Source organism: Parasteatoda tepidariorum, chromosome 7 (genome assembly GCF_043381705.1).
Source record: "Parasteatoda tepidariorum isolate YZ-2023 chromosome 7, CAS_Ptep_4.0, whole genome shotgun sequence".
NCBI lineage: Eukaryota > Metazoa > Arthropoda > Arachnida > Araneae > Theridiidae > Parasteatoda > Parasteatoda tepidariorum.
Genome location: NC_092210.1, coordinates 31,098,117 through 31,118,682, shown reverse-complemented (window position 1 = coordinate 31,118,682; position 20,566 = coordinate 31,098,117). Strand labels below are relative to the sequence as shown.

The window sequence follows — 20,566 nt, the reverse complement described above, 5'->3', positions numbered from 1 at the left end:
CCCTTCAGCGGGTCGATAAATGAGTACCAAACATGCTTGGGAACTAAATACTGGGGGGTTCCGCGTTTGGCTGACCACCGGAACATCTGCACCCCAGAGCTCAAGGTCAAGAAAACTGAGATGGGCACAGTAGACCTTGGCCCTCTATGGGCTGTCGTGCCTCTGAGTAGAGTAGTAGTAAAGTTTATTTTCTGGATGAAATTATCTTTGAAAGAACAAATAAACGAATTTATAATATATTTGGATAAACGATTTTTATAATTCTGCGCAAAACATTTTCAATTCACTTGTAAAGTTTTCAAGATATGGCGAAATATGTAAAAAGTAAAATTATTATTATGGGTTCCCACTTTGGATCGCTCCCCTAACCAAACTATGGGGACCATATTTCCCAGATTGTAGCTACCCCCTTCATTTTGGGTGTCAGAAATTCGAATCCGTTGGAAAAAAAGGCATGCTTATTCAGAGAAAGTGACGCCCGGTGGCTGAGTGGTAGAGCTTTGCGCTCCCGTGCCACAGGTCCTGAGTTCGATCCTCGGGCCGGCCAAGGTTGACTCAGCCTTTCATCCCTTCAGTGGGTCGATAAATGAGTACCAAGCATGCTTGGGAACTAAACACTGTGGGTTCCGTTTTCGGCTGGCCATCTAAACCGGAACATCTGCTCCTGCATCCCAGAGCACTAGGTCAAGAAAACTGAGATGGGCACAGTAGGCCATGGCCCTCTATGGGCTGTCGTGCCACTGAGTTTAGTTTAGTATTCAGAGAAAGTACGCTTTTGTGTCCAATTTCGTTACTAAAAATATCGTCTGCACTAATTAATTAGCATATTTGTGGTCACCCCCTCGGACCATTAAGTTTAAGTCTTAGATCCTGAAGATCCAATTATTAGGTTAAAAGTTATCCAGGGTGGATCGTTTTTCATTTTGCTCACTGTACAGTACAAAGAAATGATAAAATTAACAATAACATACAATCCTGTCTTGAACAAAATTAAATAAAAATATGATAGAGACGCTAAATCATAAGCCTTAGAGTGTCAACTACTAAAATCTACAATATCAACTAAATGTTTACTTTTAATCTTGCAAAAGTTCATAGGGATTTGTTTGGAGAAAAGAAACTTTATAAAAGCATTTTAATGACGTCAGAGTGAATAGTACTTAAATATTATTGTTCATAATATCAGAGAGATTTTGTATAACATTACAGTTTCACCTATCTCTAACAACTCATGCTCGAATATTTCCGAGCAAATCGTACCGTCACCAAGGGATAGAAAATAAGGTTAGTGTTATAGCTAACGTAAGACAAACGTTATACAAAATTTCTCTTTTATATTAATTTTGTGGAAGACTCTTTCTTAGGAGTTGAGGAAAAGTTGTCGAAGAGAAATTTAAAGAATGCACTGATGGCCAATGGACTTCCAAATTTATGTGGGTCAGTTTCAAAATGGAGAGACATTTAGAAAACTTTTAATCAAAACTTAATATTCAAATTACTACCTGTAAAATGTTTGCTATAATTGGATTGATTTAGAGCTGGTACGGTTAAGAAACCGTGAACATAAAATTATACGGTTTTGTAGCCATTTAAAATTTGCATAGTTTCTAAACCATAAAAATAAAACTTAAATGGACTTTTGAGCTCTATGGATGTTACACCATTTTTGCGTGAATGATAGTTTTGCATCGCAATAATCGAGGGTCACTAAAAGAGTTCAGGGCACTGGAAACTCTACATGTATTGAAGGAATGGAAGAAATTGTGTGGCGTCAAATCTGGAATTCGAACCCCGGTTCACCGGTTATGAGACTGACCAATTAGACCCCGCAGCTATAGTGTGTACCCAGATGCACGGAACTAAATTAGCTTCATAAGGTGAGCCTAGTTGGCGCGGATGGAATTCTGTTTGCTAATCCTTATTAGGTAAAAAGAACCAACGGTTTTTCTCACACTAACAGTTTGAAAATCCTTTTATGGTTACTTGACAGCTTTGGTGGAAAATAGTAAAATAACAATGACATAAATCACTATTTAACCGTTTTTATCGAAACATTTCTGACAGTGTCCAAGTCAATTTAATGTTTGTTTACAATTCTTAACGTTTGTTTACAAAACTGAAAAGCATGATTTAATTTTGCAATTGAAAATCAACTCAACATTAAAATAATAAATTTAAGACGATTAGGCTAATAGTATAGGGGAAAATAAATAAATATCTATACTTTTATTTTCTCAATTTCAAGATAGCTTATTTATATAGAAATAAAATAAAATTTATTAAAACTTACTCAATTCCCATAAATACTTTCCCAACAACATCCCACTAAGCCGCTATGTTATATGTTTTCAAACAAAGCAAGGCTTGACATGAAAACTTTGAGTTTCCTTGTTTGGTAAGAGGTGCATAAATTAGCACACCTGTCTGTGTCTTCTTTTTTTTCTAATTTATATCTTTAGATTTCTGATCTTTCTCAGCTTTAATTTCCAGTGGTTTTTTAAAATCTTTTTCACCTGTGCTTACTTATAAATGAAATCAATTCTGTTTCATTTTTAACTAAACGTTTCGCAATTTTATAATTTTATACCAGTAAGAATGTATCTTATCTTTATTATGTGAATGATATGCATGTGTTGGATTTATTTATCTTCAATGAGATAAAGTGGATAAATTGGAGAATAAACCAGATATAGATATTTAAATAGCAAACCAAAACATCTCTAATCAAATGAAAAGACTTATCATTAAATATTTTTTTAGATAAGAATTTAAATGAGACGAAATATCAAAGCGAATACCACTTTTATTTCATTACAGATTGTGTAGCCATGTTGACAACATTTATTACTTGAATATGGTATGTATTCCTACAACGCATTTTACACTCATAAAGATAAGAAGAAGTTACATATGGAAGATTAAACATTCTTATCATTTCAGGTAAAATACCTTACAGGGAAGGTGTTAGAAATGTTCTTTTTTACTTTTGATAAGTAAAGTTTATAACAATGTTTCAAAATAAGTTTGCGTTAATTATATGCGCTTTTACGGGTAAGTTTTATTTTTACTATCTATTTTATTTATATACTTTTTATATTATTTGAATAATTTGCACATTTTGCAAAAAGAGTAAACTAATTCCAATCACATTTTTTTTAATTTTAAAAATTATAAGCATTTATTAACAAATTTATATTCCGATAAAAGTTTAATATTAAGCAAGCATAAATTTTCATCTAGTCTGGAATTCGTTATCAGGATTTTCAGCGATATAACAGATATCATAAGCATTTGTATCAAAATACGTTTTTAATTTTAACTTATGGTAGTCAAATTTTAAAACAAGTGCTGTGCAGGAGATGCATCATTAGTTATTTAAGAGAATTAGATTTTAATTATAATTTTCCGATTAAAAAAGGATTTAAATTGCTTTTTTAATTAGTACTAAATTATTAATATCATGATCAACTATTGTTAATTAAATGCTCGTCCTCAATTGTTTAATTTAATGTTTAACCAGGTAGTTGCTTTTGTAATTTATGAAAATGTGACAGAGAAGGTTACTGCCAAGCACGACTACATAATGAATGTACTGTTTTCCAGGCTGAACTTTTGTGTATAAACCTGGTTGTTAACTGGATACAAAATTCTTCTAGTGAAAACCAAATTTTTAAATATCTCATTTGTAAAGATTCTCTTTCTTCACTTTTTCTTTTGCGTGACACGACTTCTACCGAGAAGCTTGTGGTGGAAATTCACTCGATTTTGAACACTCTTGAAAACGTAACTATTCATTTTTCTTACGTTCGTGGTCATAGCGGCATTTTGGGCAATGAAAGAGCAGACCAATTGGCTAGGGAAGCTACGTGTGGTGAAATAGACTTAAGGGTGTCTGTTCCAGCTTCTCACTGGAAGGGCATCGCTAGAGATAAAATCATTGCGGACTGGAATGCTGAATTTCTTGCTTCGCCTCGGTCGCTTTGGACGAAAAGGTTCTTTCCATCCATTTTTCCCCATTTGCAATGTAAATTCTTTGCAACTGATTTTAAATTGACCCAAATTTTAACAAACCATGGAAATTTTAAGAGATATTTATTTCGTTTCCATCTGCAGACCAGTGGAATTTGTGCTTGCGGTGATGCTGATGAAGATGCTGAACATATTCTTCTTCATTGTAGTCTGTATGCGAGTGCCCGAATGAATTTGAAGACTGATTTGAGACGTCTTTCTATTTGTTAGCTACCTGTCTTATCAGAACTGGTCAAAAGTATTGAAAGTCTTGCGGCCTTGTGGAATTTTGTTTTTGATGTAAATTTGTAAATTTTTCTTCTTTTTGTTTTCTACTTATAATTGTAAGCCTCATGCTATACTTTGTGGTGCATGAGGAGTTTTAAGTCATTTAAATAAAATAGAAAAAAAGAAAAAAAACCAGGTAGTTGATGATGTGATTAGAGCGAAAGGTGCATACACTACAGTGGGAAGCACTCAAGCACCAAACTCACAGTTATGATATCTCCTCATCTGATTTTTACTTTTAAAAATGTTCTGAAAATGCCAAAAATTCCGGACAGAATTTCTTCAATCAGTTTCGCATTTGTTCAATATGCAGAAGTGAACATACCAAATGAGTATGTTCAAGCTAGTGAAGAAGTGAGGCCCTTACTTGAATGCTTATGTCCAGATGTAAGGTTGATTTTAATTTCAGCAACAACCATGATCAATAAGCTCAACAAGGCAAATAAACCATGCAAGCTTGAAACAATGTTAAATGTAACTATGCTAGTTTATGCGCTATGAGGTTTGTATTAAGCTTGCAAAAACAGCCCATTTATATCGAGATTCAATCTACTTAAAAAGAGACTAGAAAAACCTTTTGAAATCGAGGATGAATCATCATTCGCAAAACAAGCGTTCTCAAACCCAGAATGAATTCCCCTTCTCAAGGTTTATTTTAGATTTTATGAGCATTACTAAAGCAAGGTTCATTTGCGTAGGATTTTACATACTTTCTTTAACACTTTTAAAGTGAAGGTGGGTCTGAACATTAAGTTTTAAACTGAAACAAAATGTTGCATTTGAGATCTTGGACACAGCTGTAATGAAGAAAAGTCTAAAATAAGGTTTATAATACCTGGAAATAAAAGCTAAAAAATGAGATTTTTTTGTAAAGGTTTTAGTATGTCCGTTTTTTTAATTTTTAATGGAAAAAGCTTTGCATGCTAATATTTCTACTAAGTTAAAAAAAGGATTAATCAGTCAATGTTTCTATGCCTAACAAATAAAAAGGAAATTAAAACGTTGATTTTAAAGTTGCCTGCTATCAGGGTGGGAATTTTGCATGACTGGTATACCATGGCTAAACTGTTTCAAATGTAAGCCTTTTTAATCGCTTAGTATCTAAAACTGTAACCTTATATTACATTAGGGAAGGAAATATTATTTTTATTGGATATAATCCGGTTGTTTTAATTTGAACCATGTTTTCATTGATATTTATCCACATAGTAATGTGTATTCGAGCTGAAGAAATCAGTAATTGTTGAAATTTGCTCCAAAATGAGGTTACAGTAAATTTAAACGATATTAAGGTTCTATATACTTTAAAAAAATTTCGTGTATTCGAGCACCAGAAATGGTGGCAACTAATTTACACCAAAGTGTGTTCCACTAAGTGTTCCATCACACCAAAAACCTAAGGTTAGTTCTTGGTGTCGTGAAACACCCAGGTGTTCTTCTACACTATTCGATGCAAAGCCACGAAGCTTGTGTATCACTAAAATTTATATTGTCAGTACCATATGAAACACATAAGAACCAGTAAAGTTATTTTTACGAAACAATATAACATAAGAATGAGTAATTTAGGTTGCATCCGCACTCCAAATCATAAAATAAAATAAGTTTGCAAATTAAACAAATGCAGCAGAGAATGTTAAGAAAAATTTGAACTAGGCTTAGCAGTGGAGTAATTTATGCAAATTATGCATTATAAAATTATTTATAGTTTACAGAGGCTTGAAAATTTAAATATAAATATCCTTATTACACAACAAGAAACATACATACATATTTTTAACTGTGAACCTTAGTTTCTGCAGATCAAATGGAATATCCAAAATAACAGAAAGCATTCGCTAAGTCATTATCAATTGTAAACAATTACAGACGAAATCAAAATGCAGCCAACATTGGAGTTTTTGGAGTATATTTAACGTATGGTGTAAAAGCGAGTTTTTGAAATTTCGGTGCTTAAAACTTTCAAACATTCTCAAAATTGTTTTAGCTCGATTTCGTGTTAACTTGAAAAAGAGTGTTTGTTCACGCATTTTTAAGGGATGTTCAACATCAATATACATTATAGTTTTCACAGTCTGCTTTCAAAAATTTATACCAGTGCATATACTTAGTTTATTATAATTCAGATTCTGACAACAGATTTACTTGCGTACTTATTACTATTATTATTTCAGCTGTTTTTACAGGAACAATAGCAGCAAAAGATTATCGAAACAAAACAATAGATTGCGTTTTTAAGCAATATAATGAATGCTATAAAACAATTGGAAGTTTAGGAGCAAATTTTTCAGCTAGATATGACGAAACAACCGCTGAAATAAATGCTACCTGCAAGTAAGTTTACAGATTTTGTGTCCTGTAAATTTTAATTATTAACTTCAATAATTCACTTTATTACACATTTGCGATATTATGTATTGTGCTAAGTCCCAACTCATTGTACTAAGAAAAAAAGTATGGTCAAAATTACTAGAATATGGTAAAATTTACCGCGTTTCTGGCTCTTAGCACTCTGGTAATGTTTTCGGTAAAATTAAAAGTGAAATATTGCTTTATGATATGAGTTAGAATTTGGTTTATGTAGTAAAATTCAGTAATTTCTTCATGATACCTTAGTGCATGATATAAAAACGATTTTTTTCAGTTAAATTTTCTTTTTAGTTTTGTATTTCTTACTAAATGTGTTGTAATAGGAACTGTAATTTTGAAAAAAAGAATTTCTGGTAAACCATTACCAAATGAACTGAAAAATTACCAAAATTATGGTTCAAATACCATATATTTTTTATTATCTGAACTATGGTTATGTTTTTACCAGGAACGTTTTTACCATATAATACTGTAATTTTACCAGAATTTTTTTCTCCATGTGCAGCATCTCATTCTAATGCATTTTTAATTTTTATCGCTTTCCAAGAACATGAATTGCTTCTGCGAATTTATTAATGAATAAGATTGCTAGTTATTCTCATATAACGCAACTTCACGGTAGCTTATACTGTAAAAAATTCAGCATAAAATTACGGTATAAAGTACCGGCACTTAGGGGGCGTGTACTTTTTATCGTACAATTTTACCGTTTAAAAAATCCGATGCATGGTAATATCTGTAATATTTACTGTAAAATCATTGTAATTAAATAGATATTTAGGTAAAAACAACGGTATCCGATTTTACAATAAAAATGGATTTTAGGGTAAAATAAATTGAATTGAGATGTACTTAGGGTGCCAGTACTTTTTACCATAATTTCATCTGGATTATTTGCACTGTACTCCAAAACTTGATTGTTTGATGTTTGTTTGCAATTAATATTTCGTTCAGTCTCCCATTTTAAGTTTCCATTGAAAACTTCGTTGGAAAGGCATCGAAAAGCTATAACAATTCTAAAATATAATCAATTTATATCTTTATTAAGATAAAATCAACAAATAAATTTAATCACTCAAAGTGATTCCCTGCAAACATTATATTTATATTTTCGCTTTTTCCATTTTTATTTAAAATTATTAATATAAATTTAATTCAAATCCATTTAGTTTACTTAATATAAATTTATGTAATTAATCACGAGTGAATTTCTAATACCTTTCTGTAATACAATTTTAAATCATTTAACCAAAGGCATAAGCTTATTCCAAAGCAAAAATATAGATAAAATTTAAACATGAATTTTATTTATATATAATATATATAACAGTAAATTTTCGAAATTCTTTAATGATAAAATGTTAGAATTTTTCTTAAATAATGTGTAGATAATTATGTTCGAGCAATTTGCTATTTCCCTAATATTCTAATTCTAGATAAGAAAAAAAGACAAGTTTAGTTTTTTAATACATTAACGCTTTTTTATTCGATATGTTAGTAAGAAAAAGCAAAATTCGGCCACAAAAAATTGCATTTCATAAATATATTTTGCCCCTCTAAAGAAAACCAGCATTTTGGAACAAACAGATAAGAATGATGTATTATCAACAAACAAATTAGGTTTATATTTTAAATAAAAAATAGCAATGGATTCTATAAATACAAAAGTTCTTTGTCCTATAGAACTCATCTGTTTGAGTTCATTGCCAGGTTCAAATGCCGATTAATTAAAAACATTTATCACGACTTGAAAGAATTATTCTTTGCATCACATGATTCTATTCATTGCTTTTGTTTCGTATCTGAATACGTTTGTCTTTCAAATTGATGGTCCAGCACACATATGGGACGGGGTTTTCATTGCTGATAAATAAACGTGAAATTATTACTTGATATCTTCTAGCTAAAATATTTATTTTAGGGAAATATTATCTGGAGTATCACTGCAATATAGTTTTTATATTTAACTAACCGTTAATGTGGTTCTCATTTTAATTCATGCGTTCATTTTGCTTTTATGTTTTTCGATTTTTTTTTATTGACGAAAAAAAAATTAACTCAGTGCTGTCTACTGGAGGTTTAGCTGATATATTAATGGATTTAAGTAAAAAATCTTTGAAGTCTATAATAAAAAATAAAAAAATAAATTCCATTAATTCTTATGCGTAAGCTTTGAATTGATAATTGCAAACAATACCTGATACTTATTTGACCTGCTTGCTTCATAGCCTTTGCACTCTTAGCTTTTTTAAATTTTCTGACAAAAGGCAATGTACTTGTCGATTGTTTGTTTGCTATCAATTGCACTTGGAGCCTTGCTCTACTTCGAAAATACTAATCGTTACTTCGTCCCTCAAAATTTGCATAATTTAATAACTTGGTAAAACAATTTTTGTTATTCATTAAAACAAGACAAACATAAGGTATTTATGGAGAAATTTTAATAATTTTTTCGAAAATCTCACTGAAACCTTTTTTTTATCAAGCTCTTCTAATAAATATTGGAAAAAATATTTATATTTCCTTATATTTAATAAAAATATTAAAACTCATCCCGTTGAAATAAAACTCAACGTTGATTTTTTTAAATATATATATGTTTAAATTGTTTAAAAATATTTTATGAATGAATTATCGAACTCTAAATTGGAAAAGTACTCTGAAAAAAAAGTATCTTCAAAACTACCAGGAAATGGTAAAACTTGCCGTGTTTCTGGTTCTATGAGAACACCAGAAAGTTCGGTAATTTTTTGACCGAAACGCTTTGGTAATAGCACTTATAAAATTTGGTAAATGCGGTAATTTTATCATGATACCTTAAAGCCTGGCATGCAAACCATTTTTTGAATAGATTTCCTTTTCAATTTTTTTTTCTTACTAAATAAGAAATTTAACTTTGAAAGCCCCAATTTTCAGTAAACGGCTACCATATGAAAAGAAAAATTATTAAATGAATGATTTAAATACCGTATACCGTAATTTAAGTACCGTATTTTTTGGTTTTAGTACCCAGAATTATGTTTTTTTTTAACCAAAGATTTCAGTACAGTAGGGTAATTTTACCAGCATATTTTGTTTATCTGCTTATTATGTTTCGATCTCTACTGTTGGTAACATAAACCAACTTTCATTGAAAATCTACAAATTACGATCGTAAAGGGGTAGTATTATAATTAATTTAAAATATAGATCTTTTATTTATTGCATAAAAACTAAATTCGGATTCTATTTTATCTGCTTGTCTTTCTAACAGTTTGTTAGACGATATATTTTGATTGTGCAGCGCTACATTATATTCAGCGCTACTTTATATGAAAATTAACGCTTCAGTAATCATTGATGAAGGTGTTGTGTCGAAATATGAACAGGTTTTAACACGTCTGTTGCTGTTAGTCGTTGTTTTCTAATAAAATTTATAATCACACAGAATTATTCTCGTAATTGTGCGACTTCAATAGTTTGTGTAGATATTTCTCTTGCCAAAGCACATATCTTATCACAATAATGCTTATTTTACGGGAATTTTTTTTTCTTTACATAACTTTGTAGTCTAACATTTTATATCTGCTTATAGCTCATCAAGGACAGTGACAGAACGATGTCTTTCAGACATAACGACTAGCTGCAATACAAGATTAGATAGCAGCATTGGTCTCTCCGTTAATTCTTTAATTGGATCACTTTGCAATAATAAGTCAAAAGAACAAGCAAGTAAGCTCAAATTAAAGTTAATCTTAGAAATGCTTCACTTACGAATAGTAATTTTAATACTAAAATAATTTTTTTCTAGTCATAATAAAGTGGCTATATTGTAAAAAAAAAATCGGTGAAATTATGGTTAAAAGTGCTGGCACCGCTCTGTTAGAATGCTCATTCTAAAACGACGGTACAATAGCCGACAGCAGTCTGTTCATCCAAATAACCGTACAGTTTACGGTAAAGGACACTTTTTTATCCTTATGGTCTTGAAGCTGCTTACAACTAGTATGGTTAAAAAACAACGAATACAAAATTATACTGTTTTTTAATCACTTAAAACATGCATGGTTTCTAAACCAGAAAAATTAAATTTAATTGGACATTGGAGCTAAGTTATGTTAGGCAATTAACAATGGTTTTAGGTTGTGGATGAGTTGTGTTTTGTCAAATGATCCATGGATTGTGGCCTACTTGCTTACCTGATGATTCCATCTATCGTGAGCAACTGGAAATACAAGAATTTTTTTGTGTGGAGAATCTTTATGGTGATTCCATCTATGCGTGAATGAGAGTATCCAATTCTAATAGTCCAGGACCACAAATTAGAGTGTGCAGAACACTGGAAGCTCTTCATGCGTCAAAGGGAATGAAAAAATATAGTAGTGCAGACTCTGGGAATCGAATCCTCGTTCTATTGCCCATGAGATTGACAGATTATTTATGACTCTGCTTTAATATTTACGCAGTTGCAGGGCTTCATAAATAGTATATTTAATGAAGCCCTGTGACTTCATTAAATATTCACTAAGTGGCTTCGTTAGGCGGACCTAGTTGGTGCGATAAAACTCTGGTTATTTAACCGTATTAGGTGAAAGGAGTTATTAAACGGTTTTTCTCACAGTTAATAGTTTGAATACCATTTATTGATGATTATATAACAATTTTGTTTGAATATAGTTAAATAAGAATTAAATAAACAATTTAACAACTTTTCCCGAGAAATTTTTAGCAGTACATGAATTTATCATCCGTAAAATTCTTTTTTACCGTAAACTTTTATACCGCAATTTTTACAGTAATATTTATTTCAGTATACTGATTCGGTAAATATTGCTATAAAAATTACGGATTGCGAGATTTTTTGTTCTGTAAAGTCTTGCGGTAAAAAGTAAGTAGTACCCTGAGTGATGGCACTATTTGCCGGAATTTTTTACAGTGCACAAACAAGTCAATGCTATTCATTATTTATTAAATGACTCACGGTGACTAAAAATGCTGCTCAAAGAATAAATTAATTAGAAATTCCCTTTTTTATTATCGATCTAACTAGATGAAGAAAATATAGAGCTGTTTACAGCTTTGTATCGCTGTAGTCATTTCATTATGTGTCTTTGTTAGTTGTTTGTAGCTTTGATATCCGATTTCGCACAAAAACACTCTGTTCGCATTTATGCTGTAAAAACGGGGATGTCACGCATCGTTTTGTGCATTATTAGCAAAACTGAAAAAAACACAAACGCTATAAAAAATTAGTTTACGTGTTCATATCCTCACTAAGTAGTATTTATCCCAATCATAAATTTATTATTTATTTATACTATTACATGTTTTCATCCAGATCGCGATTTTTATTTTATGGTAATTAGCCGTAAGATGTTTCATGTTCTGGGATGAATTTATGATATAGGATAAAAATATGTTTCTGATAAACTTATTTGAAAACTTATATTCAAAACTTTATTTTGATAACTAAGCTATATATCAGCATCAACTCTCGTATTATTATTCATATTTATTTAAAAATGTATGCCTCTATATGTCAGATTTCGGATACAATTTAAAGTAAATTAGTGAATTCTTTTTTCTCGCTATGAAATTTATCTTTTATCTCGCTATATTTGCTTTTATGTATGTTGCCGTCAATTTATTAAATACCAGCATTCTATAAAAGAACAACTACTAAATGTTTAGAATGCTTGGTGGTTTCAGCAAAGTATATGAAAAATGTGATGTATTTTGCCTGACGTATATATTGCCAATATGTTTTTCTTTTGTCATTCCAATAAATACCCAAGCGCGAATGAAATAATAATCGTTTCATACTTTGCCGGTTTGTGATTCTTCATTCTATAGAATACATTGGTAAAGTCTGAAGTATTTATCATTTCATTTTTATCGTTCATACTTAATAATTGATGAAAATAGCTATGGTTTGAAAATTATCATAATTTATTATGTAATTAGTGATATTTTCCATTTAAAAAAATACACTAGATTTTACAAAATTCTTCCATTTTTTTCAGGGTTTCTTAATTCAAGTGCGTGTTATAACAAAAACCAGAAAAGAAGAATAGACTGCGTGACTTCTTATAGCCCCGGCTCTAATACTGATGCACGATCATTATGTTGGTAGGTAATTCACACAATGTAAGGAATACTTCGTTCGGCACTAAATATATTTTCCAAGAATCATGTTGTAAAATGAATTTATAAAAGTAGCCCCTTTAGGGTTAGTAAATTATTTTTTTTTTAAAAAAAGAAAGAAAAGCAACATCTAAATAATGCTTCACTTGTAAAGAAGACGGAACCAAAAAAGCGTCAAAACTGGTTTGATTACCTGAGAGGTTCTGAGGACTGGTTTCATAATGAAAATACGGCAAAACCGCAAAATCCTCTTCTCGGTCGTTTTTTTAAATTTAATTTATTAAACCACTAATCATTTTTGGGACACTCATTAGCAATTTTATGAGCATTCCATTCTGTTAACTATTTTTTTGAAAAAATTTATTCGTATTTTTACTTCTGGCTTGATGTGATGTACAAAAAGCTCATTATGCCCATTTATTCAGATATAAATAAATCATACTTATTTTACTTTTGAAGAGAGTGAACTACTCAATTTTTATAAAAATATAAATTATATAATAGAAAATATACTTTTTATTTAACTTACTTAAAAGTTAAAGGTTTTACAATTGTGCTTTTTATGATATGAAGTAGTTAATGAAATAATATATAAAAGTATTAAATGAGTTTAAGAAAACTGGTTAAAATACGAAAGCGATATGAAAAATTAACTTTAAGAGTTTTCAGACCCTGCAAAAAATTTTGTAGTATAGTTGACACCAATTTTGTTAGCTAACATTTTTAACAGTAAACTAGCATTTTTTGCAGTGCATGAAGCTACATTTTTATTTCGTTTTTCACCGTTATAGTTTTATTAATTAATTTATTTTTTGTTTGGCTGTTTACGGATAACACATATTTTCATCTGCATTAGAATCAATTTAATAGCTTAATTTCAGAAATATCTAATATATATAATTCTCTTACGTGACTCCCAAATGTTGGCTGTATTTCCTTTCCGCCGGTGGCAACGTTTGCTTTGTTTTGTTTACGTTGCCATTTCTCTTACACGGCGAATCGACCAATGATTGCCGCTAAAAATGTCACATGCCAAATCTAGCTGAGATGGATCAACATATAGCGCTTTTAAGAACGGAAACTGAAATAACCAGCTGCGGCAATCTCATACTATTAAGCTAGGCAGAAGTCAGTAGTCTTTGTCGATAGATCTCTATTTTAGTATTTTGTCGAAAGCGCTTTTTTTCACGAATTTATATATTACGAATTTATTTGACGAATTTTGATGTATATTACGAATTATACTATAGCACATTTCCAATAGGTTTAGCGAATTACATGTCATTTATTTGAATTCAAATTTATTTTAATGACTTAGTATTTACTAAAAAAATGTAATTTTTTTTTAAAAAATAAGTTTTTATATGGATTTGAATGATTGTTTTGAATTCTCAGAATTTTGTGCATTTGCAATGTACCTAAGTTAGTAGCGAGCGATATAAGATTGCGTAGCAATTTTCGGGGGTTGGCGAGCGTTAGCGAGCCGGGGGCGCAGCCCACTAGTTTAATTTAAAAAACAAGCACATTTTTTGTAATATATTCACCCGAATTCTTTAAACCAATCTTTCTATCAATTTTATTTGCACGATAATTACTTTTCTGCACTTAAAAATGTATTTAGTTTATCTCATCACCAAAAATAGTGTTACTGTAATGTAAAAAATTCAGGATCAAATTATGATATAAGTACCAGCACTTTGGGTGCAGTTCACGTAAAATCCATTTAATCGTAAAATTATTTTTGTAAAATATTATATCATAATTTTTACTGTAATTATTAAATTAGAGTGATACAGTGATTTTACAGTAATTATTACAGTAAAAATTTCTCTATATCAGATTTTTTTTCCATAACGTGTTCCAGTAAAAATGGATTTTAAGGTAAAAAGTATCGGCCCCCTGAGTGCCGATATTTTTTACCCTACTTTGATCCTGAATTTCTTATAATCTATACACCAGATGTTTTACAGATCGGAACTGAAATAATTCTTAAAAAAATAGTCAACACCAGCAAAATTATTATTTTTAAGTTTTATCCTAATAAAATCGGAAACCATATCTATGTTTATCCAATAAAAAAAATTGAGATCCTTAATTCGAATAATTATTATTTTTTTTAATTTGATTAGTTTGATCTTTTATTTAAATTTATTTTGATGTCGCAATTTGGTTGCACTCCTGAAAAAATTTTTTTAGGAATCGATAGGGATAATTTGTTGAACGAAACAAGTTGCGGAGCTCTCTAATATTTTATCAAATTTTAAAACTTTTAAATTTCCATAAGAAATTAATTTTTACAATCAAGAAATGTTTTCTTTAAATCGAGAGTCTTATTTTATCTGCTTAAAATACTAACTTATTTAAGCGCTATTAGTTGTATGCAATGATTTTATTATGCGAAAGTTATTTTCAAACTAAAAATTAGTCAATAGCATTGATGTCTGGGAGATTACAATTAGTTAATATTTTTAGCAATAGTAGAAATAATCCATTTGGTTTAGTAAAACAAATCACGTTTTCGTCACATTTCGTTGGTTTCTCTCATATACATTTAATGTGGCGCAGACATTTAATTAACATCACATCTGCTCGCGTTATAAAATATCTGCAGGAAATGAGTTGTTCAAAGGTCCGTTGTGATTTCATAATTCAATTAAGCTTTTCAACTGAATAATTCATATATGAAAACAAGATAAGCTATTTACATGTTTTCTTACTCTCTCTAAACGACATTTCAAAACTATCAGTACTATAAGTACACTGCAAAATTTTTTGGTCAAACTATGTTAAAAACTATGGGCACTCAGGGCACCGGTACTTTTAGTAATTACGCCGTCAATAATTCTCAAAGTAATAATTAAATTTTAACTTTTCCCTCCACCTTAATTCATGTACACTTTTCGATACACCTTAGTAATTCCAAAATTTTTTTTCGTCTTATATTCTCTTTGCACCAGCAAAAAAAAATTAAAAAAAAATTAAGTTGAACCCCCAAAACAGTGGCATTTTTATATGGAGAGGAATAAAATTATTTTTCTTAGTCCTTGATTAAAATTATAATAATATAATTTAATAATTACTTAATAATTACGCAGCCAATAATTCTGGAAGTAATAATTAAATTTAAACTTTTCCATCTTAATTCCTGTATACTTTTCTTAACACCTTAGTAATTTTAAATTTTTTGTCCTATATTCTCTTTGCATCAAAAAATACTAATGATAAATTGAAAAATTAAGTAGAACACCCAAAACATTTTAATATTTTAATATAGAAATAAATAAAATTATTTTCCTTTGTCCTCGATTAAAATTATAATGTAATAATTACTTTATAATTACACAGCCAATAATTTCTAGAAGTAATAATTGAATTTGAACTCTTCCATCTTAATTCCTGTATACATTTCTTAGCACCTCAATAATTTCAAATTTTTCGTCTCTTTGCACCAAAAAATAATAATAATAAATTGAAAAATTAAATTGAACACTCAAAACAGCGGCATTTCAATATATAGAGAGAAATAATAATGTTTTCCTTATTTCCGATTAGAATTAATTTTACAAAAAAAAAATAGAAGTATTTTCCTTAATTCTTGATTATGTTTAAGTTTGTGAAGAAAATAGAAATATTTTTCCTAGTCTTCAACTAGATTCTCACCTCAGATTCTTGGAGCCTTATCCCCCACGGCCCTCGCTGCACACCATTGATACTTAGTCTCGATGGCATTGGGGGCATTCGAAAGTTCTTTTGATATTTTATTTAATGTTTTTCTGCGATGTTTTCTTTGATACTATGACACTAATCCTCTTTTAATGAAGCGTATTTGAAAATAAAAAATTCAAGCAGTAAGCTTATTTTTTTTCTTCGAAATACAAAGGCACTTAATTTGCTTAAAACAGATCTTTCATAGATTTAATGGTCTTTTGTTAAAGTTTATTATTAAATTTAGATTTTAAATTATTTTTATCTCTGCAAAGTACATTTTTCAATGTTTTTACATTAAATAAAAAAAATTTTGAAAGTTATCCTCCATATCTAAAGAAACAAAAACTATCTCCGTATCCCCCATTTTAATACAGATTTTTATATATTGTTTAAGACAAAATTTCCGTAATGAAAATTTATGTGCTATTTTGGAAAATTATTTGCTAATTTGACAATGCAAATTTTTTGCTAGATAAATAAAGCCAATTTTGTTGTTTTATTCTTAGCTTATATCTGAAATCCTAATAATAACAAACTAGTTTCTTCTTATAAGTTTATTTGTTGATTATCTATTTAAAAACATTCTTTATTCTAGAGTAACTTTTGCCAGAATCCAGTTGGAAAAAGTTGAATAACATAAGGCAAAAGTTGCTAAATTATTTCTCCATGCAATTTTTTTAAATGAAATTATATTTAAGTTTAACATTAATGCTCCCAAAATTGCAAAAAAAGGCAGAAAGCTTCCTTATCATCTTGATTAAAAATATATATATCTTAAAAATAATTTAGGACAAATGTTCCATAGGTAAAAAATGCTAGTTCACTCGTAAGCACAATTTTTTCTAATGATAATTAAATTTAAGTTTAACATTTAGCGTGAATCCAGTCAAATGGCAAAATACAAGATCTGTTTCAATAATTTTACTAGAAGCATTTGAGAAAGGTTTTTATATTATAAATCTGGCAAAATAAGGTAATTATAATGTAATAACGTTAAATAAAAACATAATTAAGTTTGTATCATTATAACACTTATGAGGGTGTGAAATCTAAGGAAATCTTTCTTATCTTCTTTCTAAACTGTAAAAAAAAATCTTAAAAAATCACTGTATAAAGTGCCAGAATTGCATTCAGAGAGCTAGTACTTTTGACCGCAATATTTTATACTGTAATTCTTACAGTAATATTTACTGAATTAAAGTGATTTATCAAATGTTAATGAAAAATCTAAGGAAATCTTTTCTTTTCTTCTTTCTAAACTGTAAAAAGAATTCCTATAAAAATTACAGTAAAAAATGCTGGAATTACATTCAGAGTGATTGTACTGTAAAACTTCGTGCTGTAAATTTTACAGTAATATTTACTGAAATAAAGTTACTTATCGAATATTACTGAAAAAAATTACTACGTATCATTTATATATTTGTTTGTTTTGCGATACGATACAAAATTTTACGATGGAAATGAATCTTAAGTTAAAAAGCAATGGCACCTTGAATGCTGGTACTTTTAATCGTAATTGTTCAGAATGTTACAGTGTAGTTCTTAAAACCATGAGTGCATTTCACTGGTCAAGAATAATTCTGGTGTCAACGAACAAATCACAGTCGTTTTTTTCGTTTAGTATATATTATATATTCTGAACGTTGCCATAAAATAAAACAAAGCACTGTAAGAAATGGATGGCCTCGAGGATAAATCACTATCTTCTGATATGAGCAGCACGGTTTCATATCTCGTATATATACTAGTCGAATCTTTATAATTCCGAATAAATATAAATGAAATGGTATTAGATGCATGATACTCTTAATACACATCGGCTAGCACATGATGGGTTTAAGTTTTACTTCAATCAAGCTGACCGCGCGAGGTTTTCCTAATGCTCTTAAGTATCACACTGAGAAGTCGAATTTATTTTGATGCTTAATTTGGAGTGCAGTGTTCAAACTGAAGGTATTTTGAGTGAAAGTTCCTGTTAAATCAGTAAGGTCAGACGTAAGAGCTATAACCCTAAACCATTAGGGTTAGTGATGAAAACCTTTAAACTAAGTCGCACTACTAGATTGATTTACCAACAGGGATAAAATAAAATTAAAGATAATGTATGTGCTTCAAAACCATTGGGTCAAAGATCAAAACCTACAAAACAGAGTTGGTCTACTTAGATTAATCGACCTTGATATAAAATTCCAAACAATGATTTTTTTCATCCACAATTTTGTAAAATAAAATTAGGAATACTAAAAATACACTGAATTAAATATAATTTTACTCCTGACAAATAAAATTGGAGTCCCACAGTCATATTTCCTACTTTAGTTGCCTTCGCAACGCTGTGATCGACATCATCGTCACTCTTTTTTTTCAGACATAAGTTAAGGAGTACCTTCAATTAATTGTAGTTTCTTTTATCATTGTAGTTTGTTCCTTTGCTTTCGTTAGTTGCACATCATTTTGATCTAGGTTGTAAGTTGATCTATTTTTACAAAATAGTACCAAATTGTTTGTACTTTAAGTTCTGCTATTATGAATAGCCCTGATGTCAAGATACAATCAAACATGGTTTTCTACAATGTCTACTGCTTCGTATGTCTACAACTACACCGTGTCCTCTCAACCAAATACCACTTTAATTGAATTAATTTCAACCACAAAGTATCTATGTTAAAATTGTTACAGGCTCTTATTTAACATAATAAAATATGATGTAAGCATATTTCAGTAACATATGAGTATGAGCTTTTCAAACAGTAGCTAGAGCACTTCTTATTGAAACGTATTGGTGTGGGGGAAAAAAGCGAGATTAGCCATGACAAACCATGATAACTGAAAGAGGGGAAAACGTGGAGAGTGGAAAATTTGCATAACCTTGTGATGCTTATTATATTCGCAAAGTTTATAATAATGTTTCATATTTAATAATCTTTAAATGCTAATTAATTTTAAAGTATTTAATATTGTTAAAAAATTTTTCAAAATGGCCACGAAGTACCTTAATTTTGTACTTTAATTATTTTCATTTTTAAATTCTCAAATTTTTTTTGTATATTTCTTAATTTAAAGGTAGAAAACGATTTAAAAGCAGTAAAAAAATTAATTGTACAAAGGAAGTAAATATATTTAAATTGTAATCTTTATATAAATCTAAATATTTAAAAAAAAAGCTAAAACTTAAAATTAAAACATGAAATCCTTTTCTTAAATTTATTGAAATTTAACTTCTGTATTAATGTGTTTCTCTTTTTAGCTCATTGCAAAAGCAACAAGAATGTCTACGGGATAACATGACTCTTGTGTGTACTCATAATGCAACTGACTTTCAAAATCACTTAGTAAATGAATATCGGAAGGTTCATTTTATTTTATGTGGCACATACTTTAAATATTGTAATAGTGCCCCGATACTGGGTGGTTATTTGTTAACAATAATAGTAGTAATAGCAATAACACTTCTGTGATTTTTATGCTTATTATCTGCAGGACGTGTACATAGATGTTGAATAAATTATGTTTTTATTTAGTTTTCACTTCAGGTATTTAAAAACGTGGATAAATGACTTTTTTCCACTTTTATAAAACAAAAATAATGTTTTTGCTTTGTAATATTTATATTGATTAGATTGTTTAACATTTGTTTATTTATCTATACCGTAAACTCCAAATCATTGATTTTAATTTTGTAGACACTGTGACATTTTTTATCTGCATATATCCAACCAGTTCTTCATGAACAAGACAAAGTGTTGAACCTCACTTTGAACATCATCGTTTAGAACGGCATCGCTTAAAATCGGAGTACTGTTTCGCAATCACGAGATGAGCTACTGTCCTCAACCTCACTGAAAGCTCTTTTTCAGATTACTAAACAGTAGGTCAATTTTATGACAGATGGAAGACTAACAGGAACTTTGAAGCGCTGCTGAAAAAAAATATTACTCCCATGGGCATTTCAAAGTCATAGAAAAGAATCGCTGAGCATGAGCAATGTCGTGAACATTATTACGTCACACATCAAATTTTCGCTCTATACGTAGTTTTAGTATGACACCATAGCTCACACGTATAG

The 20,566-nt window shown here is 29.7% G+C and overlaps 1 protein-coding gene across 2 annotated transcripts; it reads left to right on the top strand.

Moving 5' to 3' along the window:
* The first annotated feature begins 2,751 nt into the window (after nucleotides 1-2,751).
* Nucleotides 2,752-20,027, top strand: LOC107457094 (uncharacterized). 2 transcript variants are annotated; one of them, XM_016075155.3, is made up of 6 exons: nucleotides 2,752-2,857; nucleotides 2,941-3,051; nucleotides 6,471-6,630; nucleotides 10,241-10,377; nucleotides 12,669-12,774; nucleotides 19,748-20,027. In XM_016075155.3, exons 2-6 carry the CDS (start codon nucleotides 3,009-3,011, stop codon nucleotides 19,956-19,958), a joined length of 657 nt encoding a protein of 218 aa, XP_015930641.1. In that variant the 5' UTR covers nucleotides 2,752-2,857; nucleotides 2,941-3,008; the 3' UTR covers nucleotides 19,959-20,027. The 2 variants fall into 2 exon arrangements, with proteins under 2 accessions (XP_015930641.1, XP_071039344.1); XM_071183243.1 differs by lacking the exon at nucleotides 2,752-2,857 and having other exon boundaries at nucleotides 2,900-3,051.
* The last annotated feature ends 539 nt before the right edge of the window (nucleotides 20,028-20,566 follow it).